The sequence below is a fragment of the Myzus persicae genome, unplaced genomic scaffold, assembly GCF_001856785.1.
Source record: "Myzus persicae strain clone G006 unplaced genomic scaffold, MPER_G0061.0, whole genome shotgun sequence".
Taxonomy (NCBI): Eukaryota; Metazoa; Arthropoda; class Insecta; order Hemiptera; family Aphididae; genus Myzus; species Myzus persicae.
The window spans coordinates 33,458-54,588 of record NW_019104013.1 but is presented as its reverse complement, the minus strand read 5'-3'; the positions used below and the strand labels follow the sequence as shown (position 1 = coordinate 54,588).

Below are 21,131 nucleotides of genomic sequence, written 5' to 3'. Positions count from 1 at the left end.
AATTAAAAATATTGAAATAATTTTTAGGTACTCTGTTTAAAATCAACTATTTTTATAAATAACATCTAAAATATAATAATAGCAGAAGACTCGAGGTATTAAGATAAACAAATATTTATTCCTACTTTTCATGTTATTAGAATATTCCACCAAAATAACAAATACTAAAAATTGTATGTATTTTAATATGTGTTAATAAAATAAATGCTAATAAGGTAGATTTATTCCTATAAATTAAAATCTCATAAATAAAATATTAATACTACAGAGCTCTAGGTAAGTACTATAGATACATTATATATTTGAATTCAGATACAAATTTGAAAAAACATTACTCAACGAGTACCAATATTTACAATGAAATGGCACGACAATATCACAGATGTAGGTATACCGAAAAAACTGACATATTTAATGTATATTATTATGCATGCAGGATGTAACATAACATTCTGATAAATAAAAAAAAAATATATTTATATTTATATTTATATGTATGATAAAAACCTTACGCCTGGAATTGCCTAGAAGATAAATATATTGAAAAAAGTTATTACGGTTTAAACTTCAAATTCATTTATTCTCAAAGAAAATTGATATTTAAAAAAATAAATTCTGTAACTTGAATTAACATGTTTACCATTAACATTTGTACCAATATTAGATTAACAAATCTGCTATTTATTGAATTTTTTTATTTTAAGTTTTAAATTTAAAAAAATTTAAAATATAAATGTTATTACCGTACCTACTATTGCGTAGCACAAGTGTTTATAAATTATTCATAAAACAATTATAACGTATTGATTTGAACAAGAGTTATTTAATTTTTCACGTCTTTCTGTTACACCTAGTATAACTAACACGAGTCATGTTGAATAATTGCACAATAAATTGCACTGTAATTTATTACAGTCATGCGGTGTCCTATGCGCTTAGAGAGAATATTTACTTACATACATTACATATTTATTTTCTGAGTTGATGTATGTATTGAGTCATTACGACACCTTCAAACTTAATATCTACAATTGAATTCTAACAATAATAGTATAATAATAGCATATTTTATGAAATAAAAATAAAATAAATTAATAGTATTTACACATTTAAATTTACTATTTATTTACTATAATATAATACAGTTTTACTATATGAGTTACTCACTACCTATTTTGACACAAAATATAATATAATCTTTAATAAATTAATAATCTTACTTTTTTTTTATGGTTTATGATGTTTATGATCAAAAATAAATTATTAAAATGTTACTTATATTTAACGGAAAAATTATGTAGGTAGGATATTAATATATGATAATTCAATCACAAAGTCAAGCCAACTTTTTTTATTTTTTCTCTCAATTCTTTCATTTTTTCTTATGTTTAGTTTAATATGCTGTATTATTGTCCATTATTTTTTCAACTTTTTGTTCCCTGACTCTTCGAACTAATATTAGATGTCTTATTAAAAATGGTGAGGGACCCAATTTACGTACTTTAAAAATAATCTGCAGCACTTTACACAGTACATGGTTGTAAGCTTTTTATCGGGGACTCAAATATTTATAAACTAATTTACAATTCTCATGAATGAAATTATAATCATTTGTATGTCACTATTATATAATCTGACATTATGCAAATCAATATAAAGTGTCATCGAATACAAACCATTAATTATTTTTGCTTTATTCGGTTGTCGTGTAGATACATGCTATAAGTAAAAGAGTAGTAGCTATCAATAAATCATTTATTAGTTAACAGATAAAAATACATCTGCAATTAATAGTTTAACCAAATAATACTGAAAATAGATATTTAGTCCATCGTTTTTAATTTGAAAATATATTGACACTAATATTGACAAATATAGCATCATATTTGGTTATATGTTTTTTTTTTTTATGAAGAGCGTTCTTCAAAACACTCAGTCGAGTTGGATTTCAATTTAAAACTGACAATGATTGAAATAATTCTTTATATAATTGTTGTTATTTTTGTGGTTATGTGGTGTTACTTCAAATGGCACAATAGGCAATTTGAAAAGTTATCAGCTATGATGCCCGGACCTACAGCTTACCCGATCATTGGAATAGGCTATCAATTTATTGGAGCTACGTCAGAACGTAAGTAAAATAATAATATATTCTTGAAAAAAATTAAATGTTCCCCTGGTGTAGATTTTTTTTAATGCTCTTCAGAGATCATAAGCAAAATAATTGAATACGAAAAACATTATAATCTCGAGCCATTTAGAGTATGGGTTGGACCATATTTTGGAGTTGTCATTATTAAACCGGAAGACCTACAAGTAATCACATTTTTAAAACAATTAAGATATACATACTGATATTTGGTTTTGAAAACCGAAATATTTTTGACAGCTAGATATTATTTAAATTTAAATGTAATTATGTAAAATTCTTATCAATTGGATAATTATGTCTTATATTGAAACTATATAATGAATAAGTGAAACTTTTTATTATTCAACTGTTATAATAATTATAATCATTGAAATGTATAAAAATCAAATTTTAAATTTTAAAAATACTTCTCTTAAGTACCTTTACGGTGGAAGTATCAAAAAAATTTAAAAGTAATTAGTTCAGTTTTTATTTGCATTTTTAGTTTGAAATAATATTTATTAATAACTATAAAAAAATAATATATATTATATGGCTCAATAAAACATTTGCCATACATTTTTTAGATAGTCTTAAATAGTTCAAAGTCACTCCAGAAAGGCATATTATATGATTTTTTCAAAAATGTTGTTGGTGAAGGCTTATTTTCTGCACCAGGTAAGTTATGTACAAAAGTTTAAACTATTTATATTTGTAAAAGGTAAAAATAAAATAATTTTTGTGAATACAAATTTACGTTTTATCTACTATATTTTTGATTATAATTCAAAATAATTTAAAACAATTATAGTTGATAAATGGCGGAAACATCGACGCATGATATCTCCCTTGTTTAATGGTAAACTTTTAGAACAGTTTTTCCCAGTATTTATCGAGAAAAATCAAATCCTTATAAGGAATGTCAAGAAACATTTAAATGAAACCCAAGCGTTCGATCTCTGGGACTATATTGCACCAGCTGCACTTGATACTATTTGTCGTAAGAATACAATATATTAATCTTTATCTTTAATATTTTAGATAATCATCTAACGGATATGTCATTATTTCTAGAAAACACCATGGGTTACAATCTTGACACTCAATCAAACCAAAATGAATGTGAATTTGCAGAAGCAATGTTAAGGTAATACGAACAAAAAAGTTATGAGGACTTGAATAATATATTATGTTTACTATAAGGCATTATAAGTTATAACTATTCATTATGATTTCGTATGCAATTCAATAAAAAAAAAATATTTTTTTTTAAATCCTCATACTAAAAATTGTATTTACATCTATCTTTTAGTGCCTTAAAGTTACTATAAACCATGTATATGAATTTTTAGAGCATCAGACTTAGACGGAATGCGAATTTACAAACCATGGTTATATCCAAAAATCATGTTTTCAATGTATGTAAGACTCACTGGACAGCAAAGACTCTTCGAAACTGTCCAAAAATTTCCATTACAAGTATGTCGTTTAGACTCGTAGAATTTAAAAAAGTAGTGTTTTTCTCTAACAATCACTATGGTCATTATGTACTTTCGGATTAACGTAACAACGAATAACTATGGTATGATTTGAAACCGTGGCCCTTCGGCTTGTTTCGTAGAACTGTGATAATAACAACAACTCTTGTTATATGGTATCACTTTGTCTGTTTATTTCTATGTAAATATATTATTTAAATATTATGTTCAATTTTGGGGTGAATAAGCTAACGCGGCAGTGTGACGATGCCCATACGGATTGCTCACGGGTTTGTGCGAAGAGTCTTCGTGTATTGCCGATGTTCGTTCCTATCGGCCTTGTAGTCACCGCTATCCGGTTGGCGATTTATACTGTGGCTCTTCCGCGTTGGTTTGCCTTGGTGGTTCTTCTTGTCTTTGTACTTATGTTGTGTTGAAGGTTTAGTTGAAGAAACTGTATTGATTGAACTATTGAAGAAGGTGTCTGTGGTTGGGAAACGACCGGTACATAATTCGCGTGCTGTACCGACTATTAAGCTTTTGGGTGTGTCACCATGTTGTTTTTGTCACCCATTGGTATGGATTTAAATGCTGTTTGTTAGGTTTCTGGGTTCCGGGCATGGAGAGGGTCTCGGGTTGTTAGTGTAGTCCAGAGAACATGGATTCAGTCAAAAGTCTCTGACTATTGTTATTTCATATATGTCGTGTTCTGATTGGTTGGTTATGTAGTCCTTTAAAGGACTGTTTTGATGAATGGAATAAATGTTACAGATCCTAATACATATATAGCCATATAGAGTGATTCTCCAAGCATGATTGGGGTGAAGTCTTCTTAACAATGAGTTTATTCATATTCGGATTTTTGGAATTTTTTATATATTCAAAGACCTAATTTTAAATTCTTGTTTTTTTTATACTACTTAAAGAGTATTCTGTGGTGATACAAACTTTTGTTTTTAAAATTTGAGAACTCTCTTTTACCGTCAATTAATAAGTGGATAGTTTGTATTGAGGATCTTAGTCCTTAACACTGGTTTTAATAGCCCAAAAATTAAATCTAGTATTTATTATACTTGGGTTATTCTTACAAATATTATTAATATCGATCAATTTTGAATTTATATTAATAACTAAAACGTTCAATTCCCCATCGCCTTAACTAGACTTTTCATCCTTAAAACTTAAAGTAATAAATAACTCAAAAACTACTTGTATACATTTTGATATTCACACTTCAACAATATCAGAAGAATTATATCCTGTATAATTTATAGTTGAATAGGAATGTTCTCATTTGCAAAACAGAAGTTTGTATTTCAACAAGACACTCCTTAAGTAGTACACGATTCTTAAGAATTTGAAAATATGTTTTTAATGTGTATTTAAAAATTAAAAGAATTAGATTTTAAATAACTGCGCTATTAAAGAAAAAATTGAGTACGGATGTTCGGTGAATCATAATAAATATAAATATGAATATTATGTTACGGGCCAATTATGAGTTTGGTTATGGCAAAAAAATTCCCCAGATTCTGGAATCTAGATGTAGTTATATTGTTCATTGTAAATGCTAATCGGTTTATAAACAGGTCTCTAAAATCGAGAGATTTTACATTAGCCGTTTAATTTACGCAGACTAATTGACAATGCACAATTTTTAACACAAATAATTAGTATGCTTATGTGACAACAAAACAGAATAACAATGCTCTAGCGAGTACATTCTAATCCGGCAGTGACGTAATATATGCAATGAGTTGTTTCAGGATAACTAAATCAAGTCATTTGACTTGTTATTAATTATAAATTATAATACGTTAATACACATGTGTAATTGTTATTTTTAGGTAATCAAGGAGAAGAAAGGTGAATTTGACAAGAGAAAAAATGAAATTAATGCTAAAATAAACTTAACCAACAATAACAACGGTGAGTTATTTTGTAAAGTGGATTTAAATCATTATTGTGTATATAACATATATAACCAGGTTTTTAATACAAGTAATGAATTATTATACTTATAATCAGCGTAACGGTATAACAAAAAAATAAACAAACAAATAAAACTAACAAACTCTAAATAACATATTGTATTAATGTTTAGAAAACCAATCAAAACTTTTTTTGGACACATTGTTTGAACTGAACAGCGGTGGTGAACATTTTTCAGATTCTGATATTAGAGATGAAGTTATAACCATGTTGACGGGGGTAAATTTACTTGTTACCTTTTGTAAATTTTATAATTTTCGTATGAAAAATGTCATGAGTAAAATATATAAATTTAATTACAGGGCAGTGAAACCAGCGCTATCACAATCTGTTTTTGTCTTTTGATATTAGCAATGGAACAAGATATCCAAGTAAATTAGTAAATATTATAATATAATATAGCTAATCTAATACCTAAAATATAACTTAGGTACACAAATATCCTTCAAGTCGTTAAAAAATTTAATATTTTTTGATACAGACAGTTTTATCTATTCGGATTTTACTCAAATGAAAATAAAAACAATGTTTGCAGTATGTACCTACCTATAAATATATTGTTGATTGATTTATTTATATTTTAGGATAAAGTATATGACGAAATTTACGATGTATTTGGTGAAGGTGACCAAACAATAACTATTGAAGACACTACTCGGCTTGTGTACTTAGAACAAGTGATAAGAGAAACCCTTCGGTTATACCCTGTTGGGCCAGTGTTACTCAGAGAAACTCAAGAAGATCTTCAAATATGTGAGTGAATTTTAACATATACAACCAGTGCATACAATAAAATGAAATTAACTGTGTTTTAGTTTCAAGTAATTACGTATTGCCTAAAGGAACAATGTGTGTCTTAACCCCATTAGGAACACATCATAGTCCTGATTTGTACCCGGATCCTTGGACTTTTGACCCTGAAAGATTCAGCCCAGAAAATGTAGCTAAACGTCATAGATATAGCTTTATACCTTTTAGCGGCGGGCCAAGGGGTTGCATAGGTAATGTTCTAATATTTGCGAAAAATAGTATTGATATAAAGGTCCAATATGTATACTGTGTTACTATTGTATTTTAATTTATACCACAGGATCCAAATATGCCATGTTGTCGATGAAAGTAGCTGTGTCAACATTCTTGCGAAACTTTAGCGTACATACCGATATCAAATATACAGATATTAAATTAAAATTAGGTTTATTGATGAGAAGTGCTAATGGTTATCCTGTTACGATTCGACCTAGAGACAAAAGACCAAAATATTATGAGGAAAATCAGATGTCACTAGCATAATGCCTAATTGATTAATCAAATTAGTTATTTTTTTTAATTTTTATGCTAGAAATAAGTATAATTAATAAAGAAATAAACCATATTCATTTTTGAATACAAGACATGATGTGGACAAGAATAAGCTGCTAAGTAGAGGTTACTCACTACTCAGTAATTTATCAACTTACTCATTTCAAGGCTCAGTGCTCCAGAAGTTTTTTTCACTACTGAGATAATTTTAACACAATTTAATAAAAAGATATATTTTTTTTTAAATTAATCGATTGAAATATAAATTAAATTATTTAATATCATAGAAAAATTATATTATTTATTAACTATGAATCATATTAGTTTTTATGAGTAAGATATGATATAAAAAACAACCCATACACAAAAAAGTTTTAGTTAGAGTCTTTAGGTGATAGATACATTCAACTTTTCTATAAATATATATATATATTTTTTTAATCATACTTTTAGCTTAGATTCATAATATTTATTTCTATTTGTTTACTTACTTGAAATGCGTGTTAAACATTTATGTTTACTTAAAAGCTTTAAAGAATAACTTTATAGTTTACTGTCAGATGTGTATATTACACTATTTTTGTATAAATATTGTTCGATATCCTTACTATAAACCCATCTCGTCAGCCTAACGACCTATATCAAATTGTTATTTTATCCTTGACAACATGAAATAAATGTTTATACAGTCCACACATGATGTTATTAGTATTATTATAAATACTATCAAGAGAGAAATGTTCCCTTTCCTTCATTTTTCAACGTGTCCCATTCGAACCGGATTTAAATGAGTTTGTGTAGTGCTGAAATTGTCATAAGTTGTACTAAGTGCAATGTATAAATTATTATTTATGTTTGCATCTGCAGGTGTGAAGGTCTAAAGCTCGTCGTGATTTCATTACATGTTTGGATATATAAATCAAGATTCGACAGAACAGATCAGTTTAATAATATCGTAAAATGAAGATCACGATTTATGGCATCTCTAAATATTTCGGCCGGATGAATTTTCATTGAAATTAATTTTAGGGGGAACCTTATAGGAAGTACTGAAATACATATTTTGTGAAATGTTCAACATTTTAACATTAACGCCCAGTAAAAAATGGATTTTTTTTTATGTTTACAGTTATTTTTAGCACATGATTTGGATTAACGGAATTTTTTCAAGTCGATTTTGACAGCCATTATTCAATTTCGAAAAAAAAAATGTTTAATTTATCTGTATAGCTTATTGATTTTAGGTTATTATTTTATTATTATTATTATTATTATTATTGTTATTATTTAGGAAATTTTATTTATTTCATTAATAATTATCATTTTTATGCGAAAATCTTCACTTTCTTTAAGACATTTATATTTTTAATTTTTATAATTGATTTCTGGACATAAAGGTATAAATAAAAATGTGAAATATTTAAAAAATATATGTAAATTTGTGTGTGTGATTATTATTTATTGCACTAATACCTAAGTAATAACAATATTAAATACTATAATAATAATATAAGAAGTAGGATTATAAATACAAATAAACTTAAATGTGTACTATATTAATATTGTATGTGATATTTTTGTGTTTGTCAACTACATCATAATTGGAATTTAAACTATTTTTATTGTGGATTTTGTTTCATACTTCATTAATTCTAACAATATTATGATAATCAGATAATGTTAATAATTATTTTAATGTTATAATAAAAACTTTATTGTTTTTATATCTTTATTAAAAATGTGTTACTATATGTATCATTGTATTATCAGGCCCCGCTAGGTGAATACTATATTACTATATATATGATTATATGAATAATATGTTTTATTTTGATTATGTACACTCCAATGAGCGGCTAAAAATGCAACTCGGCCTCCTTGGTAGGCCATATGTAAATATTCGATTTGATGCAGGCTTAAACCTGTTCTGCCTGATTGACAACCAAAATACAAAAAAAAACTAATTTCCAATAAAAAATTAAGAAAATCAGTTATTAATCATAATAGGCAAATTGACGGAAACAACAAATACTGGTGTATTTTATATAAAAATCTAAATTGAATAAAAAACTTTCTTGATTGGATTAAATGCCTAAATAAATGAAAAAAGATGTATACTAATAAATTAACTTAAATTAGTAAAAAATGTAATACTATAAATCCATAATTAATAAAAAAAATCTAAAATGAATACCTACTGAATATTCTTAATTTAAAATCCTAGTTAAATATAAATGTTTGATACCAGGTTCGAATGCGTAGGTGAATAAAGATGGACCATGTAAATTCTAAGGTCCTGGGTTAAAGTGAGGGAGGAGGGGAGCCAACTTCACGCACGTAAACAAAAGTACTGCTTAAATGTCAACATAATATGCATAAGTACCAACCAAAAGTAAACAATTATAAAACAATAGAAATGAAATGAAATGAAATTACATTTTTTTTTTTTTTTATTTAAATTAATCATTTTTTTAATTGACAATATACAATATAAATCAGCACATAAATATGTATAATTCAAATTTAAGTTGACAAATAAACATTAGTTTGCAGCGTATTCTCCAAAATACCTTACAGTTTTGAATAACTACAACCATATCCTTATTACTGATACTTACACAAACATTTTTAAAATAAGTTATTCATATTAATCAATTGCTCATCATCCAAGTGGATTATAATTTCGTTTTTATGTCGATCTTATGTCTCTTGGTCGAATTGTAACAGGATAACCATGAACACTTCTCATTAACAAATCTATTTTTAACTTAATGTCTGTTATTTTGATGTCTGTATGTACGCTAAAATGGCGTAAAAATGTTGACACGGTAACTTTCATCGACAACATGGCATATTTGGATCCTGTGGTTTAAATTTAAATACAATAATAATACAGTATACAATATACATATTGGAATTTTATACTCATATTATTATTTGACAAAATATAAATTTACCTATGCAACCTCTGGGGCCGCCACTAAAAGGTATAAAGCTATATCTATGACGTTTAGCTACATTTTCTGGACTAAATCTATCAGGATCAAAAGTCCAAGGATTCGGGTACAAATCTGGACTATGATGTGTGGCTATTATGCTTACTACACATGTTGTTCCTTTAGGCAATACGTAATCGTTTGAAGCTAAATTACAGTTAATTTGTTATTATATTATATATTTGTTGCCTGTTTTTAGTAAATATTTAATTTCACTCACATATTTTAAGATCTTCTTGAGTTTCTCTGAGAATCAATGGTCCTGCAGGGTATAATCGAAGAGTTTCTTTTATCACTTGTTCTAAATACACTAGTCTTCTAGTGTCTTCAACAGTTACTATTTGGTCACCTTCACCAAATATATCATAAATTTCATCATATACTTTATTCTAAAATATGAATCAAATAGTTAGGTATATGCCTATAAGTTATAACATGGTTTTGATAAAATATCCATTTAAATAAAAGCCAAATAAATAAAATTATATTATACATATTGTTTATTTTTCATGCATGTTTTACATTAATGTACACTGAAAAGTGAAAAGTATCAAATATCCTTTAAGAATAGTTTTTTTATTTTTGTTATACACTATGTGTTAGATATTTACTTGGATATCTTGATGTATGGCTAACATCAAAAGACAAAACGAGACTGTGATAGCGCTGGTTTCACTACCCTGTAATCAAGTTTATATATTTTATTGAAAATATTTTTCATAACAAGGAAATTAGGATGCTAACAAATATTTACCCCAGTCATCATCGTTACAACCTCATCTCTAATATCGGAATCTGAAAAGTGTCCACCATTATTGTTCAGTTCAAACAATATGTCCAAAAACAGTTTTGAATGTTTTTCTAAACAAAATTGTATTTAAAACTTGTTAGTTTTAATTTAATGCAATTTTTATTATTGGTTGTTTAGGCACTGTTGCGCAATGGAAAATATATAGTAAACAATGATGTTTAAATTTAATGCCCCAAATAACTCACCGTCTTCATTTTTTGCTACGCCTACTTTATCATTACTATCTTTTGATATCTGGTCAAATTCTTCTTTCTTTTTCTTGATTATCTAAAAATTGAAAATACAATTATGTTCTAGTAATAAGAATATATACATATATGTTTGTTACGGTAAAGTTTAGGTAACCTGCACAAGTTGATAAATGATTGCTGAAACAATCCAAGGCGCCTAGTCTTAGGCTATTGTATTGTTTAATAAATCATCCGCTAAAGTTATTTGTGTTTTAAATTGGTACGAGTATGTTTCGAATGAATGTGTATTCCATGTGTAAATTAAAAATAACTGACTAAAAAGCGTTTTATTTACTAAAAATATGTATAATATAATATATTATGATTTATGACTGATTAATAATATGAACAGTTCCAACGTTTTATAAATTAAATAAATAATAAGAGTAAGTAATAGTAAATAAATAGAATATGATGAAATAATTGTAAAAATTGGCTTGCAAAATCTAATAACTGTGGTACAACTTCAACATTAAATCATCTATATCCCCGTTGTGTCCACCCATCTATTAATTACCAGTAAATAAATAGTTACGATTGTTCATATTAAGATACATTTTATTTATTGCAGTGATGTATTAGAGGGGGGGGGGTAGAGAAGGTGATCACCCCGGGTGTCATTTTTTAGGGGTGGCATCAGATTTTCATGTTCTGTTAATGAACAATAAATTATATATATTGGTTATTTTTTTTTGTCAATAATATTTTAAGATGGTTCCACCAGCAGAACCACAGAGCAATAGATAAGATGTATAAATAATATTGATGATGATCGATGGATATAGTAAAGTTCCTCTAGAGCTCACAAAAAATATAGGTGAACTGTAAATATTAAATGTTTTGAATTTGTGATTAATTTAAAATGATAGCATTGTGCGCCACAATAGATAACGATAACATAAAAGTTGTTGTTACAAGTGGTCAACTTGTGGTGGGGATGCGGGTGGAAAAACATAAGACATAATACATCTCTAATGTCTGTGAATACTGTACATAGTTACGAATTTACGATTGTTTGTCTTAGGATATTTATGATTGTTGATATTAAGATAAATACTTAATACTTATTATACCACATACTCATTAGTACCACTGTATTGAGAAAACACCACACCCGCATGACGTGTTGTCTCTGTCTTACAAATGTTTAACATAGAAAAAACTGTTTCTCCCGAGTCACGAGATAGAAACACTCAGGTTGTAGTTTAAACTAAACAACCAAATTTTCACACTAAAAATAGGAGACAATTTTCCATGCAACTTCGTTATTACGAAATCACAAATGCTCAAAAATAATGAATTTAAAAAAATAAAATACTGATGTTTCCCTAATTAGCATATATTATACATAATACAATTTACTATACCTTATAAATTTTTTAAAATAGCTAATTTCCTAATGTAGGAGCATAACAAGCATAACGATGCACAATGATTAAAGGCAAAAGTGATTGTAAGTGCGTTCACGAAATCTTTAAATATAAACACATACTTGCAATGGAAACTTTTTCACTGTTTCGAAGACCTTTTGATGTCCTTTGAGTCTTAAATACATTGAAAACGCAAATTCTGGGTATAACCATGGTTTGTAAATTCGCAACGCGTCCAACTCTGATCCTCTAATCAAAGAAACTGACGTGGTTAGTACTTAATTAGTAGTTAATTATTTAAGGGGTAAACAGAAAGATGAAAATTAAATATTCAATATGAATTCATTTTTTTATTGAATTGCGTAAGAAATCGTATTGAATGGTTAAAATGTTTTATAGTAAAACAATTTATTATCAAATATAATTAAAGTCCCAAGGACTTAAAGTAGTATTACATTACAATTGCTTCTCCAAATTCACATTGTTTATTGTTTGATTGAGTGTCAAGATTGTAACCCATAGTGGTTTCTAGAAATAAAAAGTGTTTTTGTAACTATAAAAAATAATTATCACAAATCATTTTAGATATTTTGTAGTTTTCTAAAATATACTATTTTAAAGTATTCAAGTATAGATACAGCTGGTACTTATTTTCAAAAGTGTTTAAAAACAAAAATACGTATTTTAAGTTATGCATAATTTCAAATACTTTCAATTTATTTACCTTACAAACCAACCCGATTTCGATGTCGAAAGTTAATTTTGTTACGAATTTTACACCATATAATTTTATAGATTAGCTCTGAAGTCTTTCTTTATTTTTTTTTTTGCCAAATCATTAGAATTTCGGGTTGATTGTAATTCACAGTAAAAAAATAAATAAAATATAATTAAGATTGAAATTATATTAAATAAAAATAATGAGTATTTTAAATACCTATTAGTCTACTTAAAAAATATTTAAATACTTTTACTCAAGTAGTTTACAAGACTCGTATTATACTTACCACAAATTGTATCGAGAGCAGCTGGTGCAATATAGTTCCAGAGATCGAATGTTTGTGTTTTATTTAATTCTTTTGTAACATTCCTGATAAGAATTTTGTTTTTTTCGTTAAACACAGGGAAAAACTGTTCCAAAAGTTTGGCATTAAAAGCAGGAGTGATCATGCGACGATTTTTCCGCCATTTCTCAACTGTAATTGTTTTAAATTATTTTGAATTATAATTAAATTATAAACAAATCTCCTTGTATCCACTTAAAATAATGAACTTTATTTATATTTGTTGAAAATGCAAATAAGTTAAACTTTTGTACTCAACTTACCTGGTGCAGTAAACAAACCTTCGCCCACACCATTCTTGAAAAAATCGTACATTCGGTCTTTTTTAAGTGCCTTTGAACTATTAAAAATAATCTGTAAAATGAAGGTAATAATAATAAAACTTTTTATGAGTTTTGTAACTAAAAGCTTTTTGTAAGTTATTAATATTTACTATTTAGAAACGGAGATGTTTTCAAAAAGTAAACAAACTAATTTTGTATTCTTTAGATTCATACCCATCGTCTTACTAAAAAGTAGTATTTTTAAATTAAAAATATTTTAATTATATAACAGTGAAAAAATAAATTGTCAAACATTTTAATGTGTATGTTGTTATACGATGATATAATATGAATATCTTTGTGACAATTGAAGGTTTAAATATTCTAACTGTTTAATTCACATACCATTGGGCCAATAAATTATATATATTGTTTTAAAATAATAATTACTTGTACGTCTTCCGGTTTGGCGATGACAACTGCAAAATATGGTCCTAACCATAATCTAATTGGCTTTAGACTATATTTTTTCACGGTATCAATGATTTTGCTCATCACCTCTGAATGACATAAAAAAATAAACATATATAAAACATTTCATTTGTTTTCAGAAATTTATTATTTTCGTTACGTTCTGATGATCCAGTAAATAGATATCCTGTTCCTATGATCGGGTACGAAGGAGGCCCCGACATTCTAGCAGCCAGTTTTTCAAAGCGCCTATTGTGCCATTTGAAGTAACTCCATATCATCACAAAAACAACAACAATCATGTAAGCAATTATTTCAATCATTGTCAATTTTGAATTTAAATCCGCCGATTGACTGTATTAAAAGACGATTCTATTATAAAAACAAATAGCACAATATTATACATTTTGAGTCAATGTATTATTTATCTTGCCTTAATCACAAACTTTTGATCTAAATTAAAAACGAAAAATATCGGTTCGCAATGATTATATTAATATTATGAAAAGTAACAATTTTATTTGTATTCTCGTTATACCTAATAAATTGTTTAACAGTACTTGTATTCACTCGCTGTACCTAATATTCATTTCATTTCTTTGCACCCAGGTAAATCGTACTCAATAACTGAATTGGACGAAAATAACTAGAGGTTTTATACGACGACAGACACTTCTTATATCTACCTATAGATGCCTTAATTGAATGTATATCACAATACATCAATGGGAACTTTGTAGTAGGGATAGTTATGCATAACACATACATTGTGGATATTGATTCACGAATACATTTAAAATACCAGTTCTTGATTTCAATTCCAATCATATAATTGCATTAAAATGTATTGCAATTATTATATTGCAATATTCAAACTGTAATGAAATCGTTCTTACCTTGGTATAATGTATTTAACGATTGCATTATATATTCTGTTACATTTTATACTTGAATAACAAATGTTGAAATGTTCGTTAATACAATTGTGTTTTGCAGCATTTAGCATTTCTAAATATGTTTTTTTTTTTTTACAGGACTTTTATGCAACTAAAATTAAAAATAAGGTATAATATATTAAATTATATTATAAAATGAAAAATAGAATAAAAACTTTTTACAGTTTTGACTAGTAAGAGACTAGTGGAGTAGTCCAGTAAGTCAGTGCACGCTGCACACTCCATTAGATACCTACTGTAACAGTTGCCCGTATGCATTTGCACACAAAATGACCAATAAAATATACTATTTAGGTATAAATTATAATATGAATTAGCAATATTCATGAACGGTCTAACGAAAACGGTATAGCAAAACGATGCGTACATGAAAAACTAACTGAGGAACAAGTAAAAATAATATTTGGGTACATACAGAAAGTAGTGTCTGTGATGCTTTAAAAAAAAATTCTAACAAAGGTTCTAGCAAAGGACTTCATTAAAGATTTGAGACAAGCTATACATTTTGTACACACGGGTAAATCAGATTAATCAGAATCCTACCACAACGAGAGGCTCGAGGACATGGCAAAAAGTATCTATTTACAGTTCAATAATTGTGTTCATACGATTTATATTAGCAATACTTGACCATTGCAATAATACTAAAAAACATAAATATGAGAAAAAGTTTTATTTTCTAAACCACCAAACTTATTCTTTTTTAAAGCACTATATATTCACACAACAAAAACTGATTTTTTTTTTTTAGTTGCATATTACTTTAAGAAAGAATAATATAAGCTAATTACGATATTAAAACACATTTCATTGTACATAATATGTATTTTATTTGAAAATCTTAAAGTTACATAGTGAAATACCTAAGGTGATTGTAGAATACCTTTTTTATGTTACCAGCAATAAGTGTTATCAATTATTCGGAATTGAAGGATATATTGTTGGGGGAACTATTTAACCTAAAAAGTAATTGTGTATTATTTACTATATAGCAGACAGCAAATTGTATTGATGATATTAGTAATTAGTATAATGTTGGGAGTAACTTAATCGATTGTCATTTGGCCGTATTGGTTTCAGTTTGAAAAAAGGTGTTTTATTAAGTTGAGCCGAACTGATTACCGTTTAAAAAGGTATTTTCTTAAGAATATTAAGTTGATCTGAATTGGTTCCCGTTTGTGTTCGGGTCATATAGTTACAATTATCATTTTAATGCATTCATTTGCAACAGTAAATCATATGTGCGTATAATTAGCACAAAATATAAATTAGATAGTATAATATATAAAATAATGTACCTACACTCTAAGGTACAAACAAATAACAATTAAATAACAATAAATTATTAAATCAGCGTTATATTCATTTTCAAAATAATAATACAAGAAAACTCGCCCGCAACGAAGAAATAAATTACCAATACTTGGAAAACTGTATGACTGAATAACTTCATTAATGAGAAAGTTACACGAATTGAATATTTAAAAATGATTTGCTTCAAATTTGCAAATCGACAATTTAAAAATTGTTTACATTATTTTTTATATTTTTAACACACATAACTGCACATTTTTAATCAAGCCTAGTTTAAAGTCGACAACCCTAAGCCAGTAAAATTGAGAAGGAAAATGTGCGTAATCAAACGGGAACCAATTCATCTTAACTTAAAAAAATACCTTTATTGAACGGGAACCAATTCGGCATGTGGGGTTGGGGCTCGGGAACCAATTTGGAACCAGCAAGAATTTTATATTTAATTATATATTTAAACATCAAATTTTTGTTATTAAATCAAAGTAAGTGGGCGACACTATTAGTTACCTAATAAAGGAAACAGACAGGTACTACAGTCTATAGGCGTAGAACAGTACACATATAGATATGGTGAATAATTAGGTATCTAAGTTTGTGATTTATAAAATAATATAGGTACTGTGTGTTTAGAGCTGCCTCCTTTAAAATATGGCAGACCCGGAGACAAGTTCAATAAGCATAAAAAAAAGTTATCATCAAAACCCAATACTCATAGCAGTTTATAACATTCAATTTAAAATGTTGTAGCCGAAAATATAATGAAGTATGTGGAATTACTAGTGGTCCTACAATTACAGTATTACCTACTAACGAGGAAAGATCCAAAATCTACTTTGAGGGATGAGTGGATGACATGACTTCGTCATTTCAAATTCAACCACTTATAAAAAATGTATGTGGTCTTACAATACATTTTTTTTTAAATTCCATCGATACAAACTTATGTTAAATTTTTAAACCTTATAGGTATAATTTTATAAATATTAAAAATGTTATGATTATGACTTTTTAACTACAAAATATTCTGCACATTTTGGGTTTAGATAAATTTCAATCTGAGCCATGTTCATGTGACATATTACATTTATTTTTTAAATATCTAATGGCCAGCATCTTTGGGTCTCCAATGTTATGTTTAAAATATACCTTATTGTTTTTTTCATGTTCATACAATAATAATATATTTAAAATAAAAACTTAAATCATAATATAAAATATAATAACTTAAGATAATATGATTAATGGTCATTATTGCTTTCGTTTATTTAATTAGTACTAAGACCATTTGATTTCGATGAATTACATCTGTATTTGATACGAACATTGTTCAGATTGAATTTAAAAAAAATTTTTTTAAATATTAGAACAAAAGTTATTTGATTTGTCAGGTCTTTCTCATACACCTCCACAATAAAATGTAACCTATACTATACTGTACTTCATATTTCTCAAGAACTTATAGTATATAACTACTCAGTCATTTTTTAACTCTTTTACGGCTGAGCCGAATATTATTGTAAATAAAGTGTATACTTCAATATATTACTAGAATAGTATAAATACAATTTTATTTAAAGTGGAAAAAATATGTGAAACTGTGAAACACGATATTCTTACGTAAAGACTGTTGGCATGAATATGTAAACATGATAAGGAAAAGCCTTCATTTACATAAATATTTATTCTTGTTCTTTGGCGATTTTAATGAATAATAAATATAATATTATAATATCTTTTGTGTCATAATTCCTATTGTAAGTTATTTAGAGTAAGAATAATGTTATTATTTAAAAAATTGAATCAATAAATATTTTTACTAAATAATTATTTACAGTAATATTGAATATTTAATGATTATTCTTAAATAAAAACAGATTTAACTGATCATATTGGTCAGTGCCATGTGGGGGATATCGCAATATACATATATATATATACGCATTAGATTTATACATACATTACTTATACTCACACGACATACCTATGCAAAACATTAATAATGCCCACGTCTCCTCACCCCAGTCAAGTACGTTCGAGAGTTCCACTGAACGACACAAATGCTCTACTAACTTACATTGCACCGTAGATCATAAAATCATGGACGAGCATTGTGATACCTTAACGTTACGTTCAACCGATAAACACCAGTTATTAGGAAGAGATTAATATCAGATCACTCTATAATATAAAGATCATACAACAAGTCCGCCAACAGCTCAAAACGAGTCAAAATATTTTGAAAATCTTATCGAGTTTATGAATTGGCGAAATTACGACAAAATAAGAAAATCACTGCATGAAAAATCGAGTGAATATTCAATGCCGTAAAAATTTAAAATTCAAACTATCATAAAAATTTAATTTGACTTTCCTGTAAAAATATATTTTTTTTTTTCGATAAAGGTAGGCAAACTTATAACGAATCTTGTATTCAATTTTAAAAACTTAGGTATAAGATGGAACATTTTTATAGATTTCTTATTCAAAATATTTTGCACATTTTTGTGATTTTTGCTAATTTTGTCGCAATTCTAAATTCTAACACTTTTATTAATTATTATAGATTTACCATTTAGGTACTCTCAACTTTTTTTTAATTTTCACTGACAATAACTTACGATTAACCTTTGTATTACATTTTAAAGTTTTTTGACACAGCGAAAATTTGTTTTAGATCAAGGTAGATAAACTTTTAAGAAATCTCGTGTTAAACTTTTAAATCTTAGATGTAAAAAGAAAATGTTTATGAATTTCTAACTCAAAATAATTTGTTAATTTCCTTGATTTTTACGAATTTTATCAAAGTTCTAAATTCAAACTCTCCTAAAAAATTATGGTAGGTTAATCCTAAACTTTTTTTTTTAATTTCCACTATTAATAACTTACGAGGAACTTTGTATTAAATTAGGAAGTTTTTTGAACTAGCAAAAAATTATTGATCGACATTAGTTTAAAAAAAAACAAATAATAGTCGAAAATTTAATATTCCCATAAATACGAGTAGATCTACAGAAATCGAAATATTTTGAAAATAATATGGTTGTAGGTATAGGAAATGCCAACACAAACGTTCTTTCAAACAAAACATTCACAAAATTTTTTTAAGAGTTACACTAAAAACCCAAATCGATTTTTCGTAACCTGGTTTTGAGCAAAAGTTCCCGTTTTTCCTTAATTTTTTGATTTTTTCCAGTCGCTTTTGAAAACTGTTGGGATTTTTAAATTTTAATCTCTCTAATACACCAACTAGATTCACTTTCCTACCAGAAAAGTTGCTGTTGAATAAAATTGAAACATTTTTACTGTCCCAAACCGTGGTAATATAGACACAAAAAATAATTAAATAAACACACGTCATTGTAAAATCAATACATTTATCACTAAGCTCAGAATCTAAAATTATCTTATTCATATAAATACCTTTTAAATTGAGTTAAGATATTTTGAAAATTTTATCTGGTATAGAAAATACTATTTTAGGGAAAACGTTATGTATTAACTACCGTTGTTATTTTTAGAATGACATCAAAAAAACTAAATTTATTTTGATCGAAAACTGGTTGATTATCAATCTTTTTTTTTGTTATCATAGACGCTTTTGAAAACTACTGGTAATTTTTTTTTTTAACCTCCACTCAAGTAACAAAGGTAACATTTAACAGACACAAAAAAAACAAACATAATTTTAAAATAAATTCATTCATCACTCCACTCTATAAAATCTAAAAAAAAATCTGAACCAAGTTATTTTCGATTATGCTACTGTTTTTAATTAGTTAATATTCATCAAACATTGTAACTTAGAAATGGCTTATCTTTTAACTTTTTAACAAAGAGCACATTTATTTAGGGTTACTTCAAGCAACTCTACAAAGTAGGCGTTTTATGAATAATTGGCTTAAATATTGGGTATGAAAAGTTGATCTTTTATAACCAATATATTGTAAAAGAGTGTACTTACTTTGACTATTTTCTCCATAATTTCATTTTTGTATCTTTATTAATTATTGACATTGTTACCTTTTTCTTCCCATTTTCATCTAAATTTAAGATTATTTAAGAAAATATATTTTTTATTAAAATTAATCACATTTAATTTTGAAATAATAATTAATTACCTCAATATTGAAGTTGAATTTTACAATGCTCCACGAAAGCAGTATTATAAAGGTAATGGAGTAAAAGTATTCAAATACTAATATATGTACTCAACAATTTTAAATACCTTGGAAAAAAGTACTTCAACAAATTATTTTAAATACTTTTTCAAAATATATATATTTAAAATCAAATACTAATTTTCAAATATTTAATTGAACAATAATAATTATTTTAAGTTTATATTATACTTTCTTTTATAATTTCCATCACGGAAAATAAAAATAAAAATTGAGAATAACATAATAATATATTTTTTTAATGTTTCATATACTCAACTGAAAATCAAATACAAAGATTTGTACAAAGAAAATAATTGAGTACTTTAAAGTTCCACCAAATGGTGCGATGTAAAACGTATGCCATATAAAATTAACGTAAAACATGAAAGTTGGTTTAGTTGATTTGAAAATACAAAATTTTAAAGTATTTTAAAGTCTTTATAAATATTTTTTAAAAGTTTTTGTATTTGAACTCAAATTATTTTTTGGGTGGGTATTCAAATACGTATTTAAAATATTTTTATTTATATATTACTTTAAAATAATTATTATTTATTAATAGTTATTAATTAATTAATTTTTATTTGGGGGGG

General features: G+C 26.7%; 2 protein-coding genes across 2 annotated transcripts; one reads left to right on the top strand and one right to left on the bottom strand.

The window, feature by feature from the left end:
- Nucleotides 1-1,686: 1,686 nt before the first annotated feature.
- LOC111037585 (cytochrome P450 4C1-like) lies at nt 1,687-8,287 on the top strand. The gene is made up of 12 exons (XM_022320243.1): nt 1,687-2,131; nt 2,207-2,316; nt 2,719-2,809; nt 2,943-3,131; nt 3,206-3,278; nt 3,484-3,610; nt 5,457-5,538; nt 5,714-5,820; nt 5,904-5,972; nt 6,186-6,354; nt 6,417-6,602; nt 6,692-8,287. The coding sequence occupies exons 1-12, from the start codon at nt 1,966-1,968 to the stop codon at nt 6,892-6,894; spliced, it is 1,572 nt and encodes a 523-aa protein (XP_022175935.1). The 5' UTR covers nt 1,687-1,965; the 3' UTR covers nt 6,895-8,287.
- A 1,275-nt stretch (nt 8,288-9,562) lies between these two features.
- LOC111037587 (cytochrome P450 4C1-like) lies at nt 9,563-14,779 on the bottom strand. Its single transcript, XM_022320245.1, has 13 exons — nt 14,647-14,779; nt 14,269-14,480; nt 14,088-14,197; nt 13,638-13,728; nt 13,318-13,506; nt 12,766-12,838; nt 12,433-12,559; nt 10,896-10,977; nt 10,654-10,760; nt 10,511-10,579; nt 10,120-10,288; nt 9,861-10,046; nt 9,563-9,765 (listed from the first exon to the last, which is right to left on the bottom strand). Exons 2-13 carry the CDS (start codon nt 14,429-14,431, stop codon nt 9,593-9,595), a joined length of 1,539 nt encoding a protein of 512 aa, XP_022175937.1. The 5' UTR covers nt 14,432-14,480; nt 14,647-14,779; the 3' UTR covers nt 9,563-9,592.
- Between the last annotated feature and the right edge of the window lie 6,352 nt (nt 14,780-21,131).